General features: G+C 53.6%; 1 protein-coding gene across 1 annotated transcript; it reads right to left on the bottom strand.

The window, feature by feature from the left end:
• Nucleotides 1–1,908: 1,908 nt before the first annotated feature.
• On the bottom strand, nt 1,909–4,438 carry RABAC1 (Rab acceptor 1). Its single transcript, XM_019629016.1, has 5 exons — nt 4,277–4,438; nt 3,768–3,980; nt 3,373–3,470; nt 2,247–2,348; nt 1,909–2,164 (listed from the first exon to the last, which is right to left on the bottom strand). Exons 1-5 carry the CDS (start codon nt 4,330–4,332, stop codon nt 2,076–2,078), a joined length of 558 nt encoding a protein of 185 aa, XP_019484561.1. The 5' UTR covers nt 4,333–4,438; the 3' UTR covers nt 1,909–2,075.
• Nucleotides 4,439–5,739: the final 1,301 nt, after the last annotated feature.

Genomic DNA, 5,739 nt, shown 5'->3' with positions numbered 1-5,739 from the left:
TGAGCACTGTATTCTAACCACCTGAGGTAACTGGCCGCTCCCACATTTCTTAAAGAAAAAAAGGAGAAAATAATTTAAACCTGTATATCTAACATAATATCCTTCCAACAAATAACAAATATAAAAATTTATTGAGACATTTTATGCACTTTGCCTCCTAAGCCTTTGAAATCTGGTGTGTATTTTACCCTAGTGCATCTCAATTTGGACCAGCCATGTTCAAGTGGCCACCATATGTGACAGAAGGGTTCCAGAACGCTGGGTTGTCAGTCAGTGGGTACTCACTCGATAAACACTTGCTGAATGAATGATATGAAACTGAGTTTTGGTGACATGAGGTTGGAGAGGCCGTGCCTCTGCTTGGAACACCACCTGCAGCTCTTCCTGTGGCTGGCTCGTGTCCCTCAGGGCTCACTGAAATGTCATCTTCTCAGAGAAGCTTTTCAGGCCCTCTTTGTTGTCACATTTGCCTAGTGCTTTTCCTACCAGGTGTGTTTCTCTTTTGTTAGCATTTTCACATGACCATCTTCTCATGACAATGAAAACAAACTGTGTCCTTTTCAGCTCACTGTGTAAAAACGAAAGACACACTGAAGCCTGCAAGTCTCCCACTCTCCCCCAGCTCATCTGCTCCGGCCACACCGGCCTCCTAACCCCTCAGACCTCCCGGCACACTGTCATCTCTGGGCCTTGCACCCACTCACTGCTTCCTCTACCCAGAACATTCTCCCTTCCAAGGACCTGCAGCTGCTTCATGGCTCAGTCAAGGTCTTCATATGACATCATAGCAGGAAGGCCTTCTTTAACCTGTAATTCTTCTCCAGAACTTTCTCCAGATACATAGTAGTCCTGAGACCCCTGTCCTTAGAGAGGCCTGCTTGCATAGCTGGCCCTTGGCTGGCATCTGGGGACTTGGATTTCAGGAGGGTTCCCACCATTCCCTGATAAGTGGCTGGCGTTGTCTAAACTGCAAAGGATGTTTACGCGGGAACACCTGCTTTCCTCTTGGGAGTCTGGAGTTTTGGTCCATGCTAGACGGAGGGTACTTATGTGGCTACCCCCCAATAAAAAGCCTGGGCACTGAGTCTCTACTGAGCTTCCCTGGCAGACATTTCACGTGTTGTCACAGTTCACCGCTGGAAGACATAAGAACGTCCTCTGACTCCTGAGAGAGGACTCTGGGATGCTTATGCCTGGTTTCCTCTTGATTTCATCCCATGTGCCTTTTTCCTTTGCTGATTCTGCTTTGTATCCTTTCATAATAAATCACAGCTGTGAGTCCTGCTGTATACTGAGTCCTAGCAAATCATCGAACAGGGGGGTGGCCTGGGGAACACCTGGCACAGTCTCCTTCCCCAACTTTTTTTTTTTTGTTTTAAAGATTTTATTGGGGAATTGGGGGAGAACAGTGTTGGGGAATCAGGGAAGGGGAATAGACAAGTTGCTGTCCTTTTTTGTTCTTCAGTCTAGTTGTGGAGGATGTCGCTTCACTGGCCCATGTTGATATTATCACTGTGCTCTTCCTGGGTAAGGCAGTCACTTGCTGGCCATTGGATGGCTGCTCATGAAAACTCACGCCAGCTGTTGGCCAGACCCACTGCTGCCTACGGTAGCCCACCTCCAGGCTGAGCTGTTGTTCACCACCTTCGCTGTAGAGGGCGCAGCCTCACTGGCCCTAATGTGCGATCCAAACCGGGGCCCTAATGCTCAGAGCTGGTGTCCCAAGCAACTCCTAACCAACACGCCACTCAGCCGGCCCTCCCCAACTCTTTTCTCCTCCTTGGCACTTACCACCATTGGCCATCCTATCATATCTTATTTATCTTGCTTACTGACTTCCCCTCACCACATGTCCCCCTGTCCCAGTACCCCAGTATCACCCCACACAGATCCACGGATACTGGGAGCTTATGTGCTGAATGACAACTACAAACAGCTTTATTTCCAAAGCTGGTTCCCTCCCTAGGCTTGTGATGGGAGGGGGGCCTTTGGCTAGAGCAGCACAGCCATGCGGGACAGGGGTGAACAGGGATGGGGCAGCTGGCTCGGGAGGCTGGCAGGTTCTGGAAGACACCTCACACTGGCTCCATCTGCAGCTCTTCCCCCTCAACGGCCTCGATCTGGTGGAAGGCGGCATGGGAGCCGATGACCACAAGGGTGGCTCCTGCAGGAAAACAGGCAGTTCAGAGCCTTGATCCCTCACCTGGCTTCCCTCCGCCCCCCCCCCATCCAGACTCTATACTCACCCAGGACCCAGAAGACAGCCGAGCCTGCACCAGCCAGCCAGAAGAAGGGAAAGGAGACGGCCCCGGCTAGAGCATACTGATGGGCAGGGCTCACTTCTCGGCCTGGGGGCAGATGGCATTGGGGCAGCTGTTCAGACATGCGTGCCCTCTCCCAGAGTAATCCCGGATGCCCCCCAACAGTCTGATGTCACAAGCTCTTGGGAGCTTTAGGATCATCCAAACTCCTCATGCCAAGGCTCCCCAAGCCCTGGCCCCACCCATTCTCCAATGTCCCTACTGTCCGCCAGAAGTCTCAAACTGGTGGCCCAAGGGCCAAGTCTGACCTATGGAAGTTTTTTTTGAGTCTGTACAATGTTCCCCAAGAATTTGATTAATGGCTGACAGAGAAACTGAATGATTTCACATAACAATAGATTTCTGGTGTCTTGCGGCAGAGTAAAATTGGGTCTGCAGGCCCGAGGGGGCAGCAGTGGCTGAAGCCAGGTGGTGGCTATGCTCCAGGAGCTCTCTCCATGCCTTGTGCTTGCCCACCATGCCTCTCCACCAGCCCACCTTTGTCATGTACATAACTTGCAGGCCCCGGAAGGACTGTCTCAGGACTACCTGCTTATCTGATCCCAATTTCTCCCTGTCCCCACTCCAAACCTTGAGCTTCCCTTAGGTGGGGGCTCAATGGTGTTTGGTGACAGTCTGGGACCATATGGGCCACAGGCCTCCGCTTCCCTCTCTGAGAAGTCCCAAGATCTTTCTGGTCCCACCCAGGAAGCAGGACAGAGGAGGGGGACAGCTCTCGGCCAGTGTAAGATCGCCACCTGGTGCCTAATGTGCGTACCTGCAGCTGATGCTTTCTGCAGAAATGAGGGAGGAGGGAGACGGGAGATTTAAGGGACAGCAGCTAGGTGGAGAGTGAGCTCTAGGGTATCTCATTCTAGCTTTGGGGAACAGCAATTCGGGTGGCTGAGGCTGGGTGGGAGCATCTGGTGCATCTGAGATTTTAAGGGACCGAGTATGGGGGATCTAGTGTAGATCGAGGCTTGGGTAGACTTGGGTTTGGGGTCTAAGGCGCTTGTTCCAAGAGACCAGAATTTGAGGGATCACGGATCCATCTGGGCAGGGGATTTCTCACCAAAGAGCACAAACTTGGACTGCAATGTGCGCAGATAGAGGATGTAACAGGCGCCAAAGAAGACGGCCAGAGCCACCAGCAGCATGGGGGACGTCATCCTGGAAGAGGGTAGGGAAGCATTGGTCAGGTAGCTAGCGCTGGCACAGCCAGGGGGACCCTGTACTTCTACACCGGCGGATGGCAGGCTATGTATGTCCTTGAGGCCAGGCAAGTTCAGGTCACATATAGTCACACTGCGTCCTGGTCAAGCTGATGGGGGAGGCCTGGCCCTTCCGTGAGCTCACGTCTGGCAGGGCTATCCCATGGGACGGTGCCGGGCCAGGGAGAGGAGGGGCTGGCGGCTGAGGGCGGGGCCGACCAGTAAACTTGGCGGAGGCGGGTGGAGAGGCACTCACACGCAGTACAGGATGAGGCCCAGGAACACAAACACATAGTTGCTCTGGTAGTATTCCACGTTGCGTACAAGGCGCTGGCACAGCTCGCCCAGGTTGCGGGGCCGCGAGAAGCGCCGCTGGTCCACGAAGGTGCCCCAGGGCCGGATGGTCGCGCGGCGCCGCTCCAGCCACTCGCGGCCCGCGGCGGATGGGATCAGTTTCGGCAGCAGGGTCCTGGTGGGCGGGGCCAGATCAGCGGTAGACCAAGACCGAGGCCGGACCCCCAGCAAAAGGGGGATGTGGGAGCCCAAACCCCGGGGTTCTGCGAGGGGGAGGGGGCAAGGGTCTGAGACTCCTTTATCCCAGGGGAAGAGGGGGCCGAGGGCCGAGACTCCAGAGTCCTAGAAGAGGAGACCAGGGGCCTAGACTCTAGTGTCTGGGGGTCCAGCTTCCTGGGGCCCGAGGGAGGAGGGGGCAGAGGGCCAGAACTCCCGGGTCTCGGTCCTGGGAGCTAGAGTAGGCTTGCTCACGTGGCGCTCAGCCCTTCCGCCTCAGCATCCTTCTGCTGGTCCTTCTCAGCCGCCATGTCTGCGCCGTGAAGGGTAGAACAACTGTAACGAGCCCTGGGCACTGCAGACCCCGCGGGCCCTGCCAGAGCCGGGCCCCACCCAGCTGAGCGGACGTGGCGCTTTTCGGGAGCCGCTGGGGGCGGGACTTCTGCCGCTGAGCACTGTGGGAGTTGTAGTCCTCATGCTGTCGGGGCGGGTGGTCGCCATGATGGTGGTCTGGCTCGCGAAACACATTTGGGAACTGTAGTCACGTAAAAGGACGATGAGCGCCTCTGGACTTTGTGGGAGTTGTAGTTTCAGAAGCCGGGCATGGGGCGTCGCGGAAGATGGATTGTCACGAGTCGGCTTTATGGGAGCTTTAAAGGCGGAAGCAGGTGTTAGGTACTCTCTCCCGTGCAGGTTACAATGGGGGCCGTGTAGAGCTGTGGTTCTGATTCTAGAGGGCATAAGAAACCCCTGGAGGGCTTGATGAAACACTAGATAGAAATTCTGATGTAGCAGATATGGGGTGGGGCCCATTCATAGATAGGCATAATTAAGTTCCTAGGTGAGGCTGATGCTCCTGGTGTATGGACCGTATTTTGAATAGTGAGATTGTAGAGAATTCGTGGGAACCTGTTCCTTCCTCGGGAGACAGAGGCTAGTGAGAGGGACCATGGTTGCTGCAAAGCTCCCCGCTTTCAGGGATGAATGGGGTAGGACTAGGAACCTAGAGACACTCCTCCCCTTTTGGATGGGAAGAAGGGAAGTTGGGAAAGGGAAAGGGTTCAGAATTTTTTAAAGAGACTTGTTATAATTAAAAGAGCTGAGATTCTGGAGTCAGAGGTGAAAATCCAGGCTGTGTTGACCTTGTCACCTCCCTGAACTTCCGTGTCTTCATCTGGACAGTGAGGATCCTGATAGCACCACACTCAAGGCGTTATGATGATTCAGTTATGTGGTCCCAGGAAAGTGCTTGAAAGAGTCTTGATACTTTGTAACTGCTCAATAAATGGTAGTGGACGTTATTGCTACTATATTATCATGAATGTTAGGATTATTTCTAGAGTTCAGCCTTCTCGAATTTGGCAGTCTTGTATTAGGGGCCACTGGCCCTGTGGATGTCCCAAAGAGTGGCTGGCATCTCAGGCCTGGGCCTTTCTTTTCCCTAGTCCCCTGCCCTTGCCACTGCCACTGAGTGAGTTGTGGGAAAATGGCTGGCATTCTAAAGAGGTACACAGAAAAGGCTCAAGCATGTGCATGGAAGTATTGGGAAGCCTATGCTCTCTTTCATGGACCAAGGGCCTAATTTTCCAAGGCTGGGTGGGGCTGAAGGAGAAGTCCCACATGGGGTATCCAGGCAACCCTTAATCCCAATTTTTGTCTTCCAAGGTTCACATCCCTTTCATTTTTTACTTATTTTTTTAAATGTATACAGTTTTTTT

This window comes from Hipposideros armiger, unplaced genomic scaffold (assembly GCF_001890085.2).
Source record: "Hipposideros armiger isolate ML-2016 unplaced genomic scaffold, ASM189008v1 scaffold_824, whole genome shotgun sequence".
NCBI lineage: Eukaryota > Metazoa > Chordata > Mammalia > Chiroptera > Hipposideridae > Hipposideros > Hipposideros armiger.
The sequence above is the reverse complement of the archived record's forward strand: the minus strand, read 5'-3'. Positions and strand labels throughout refer to the sequence as shown.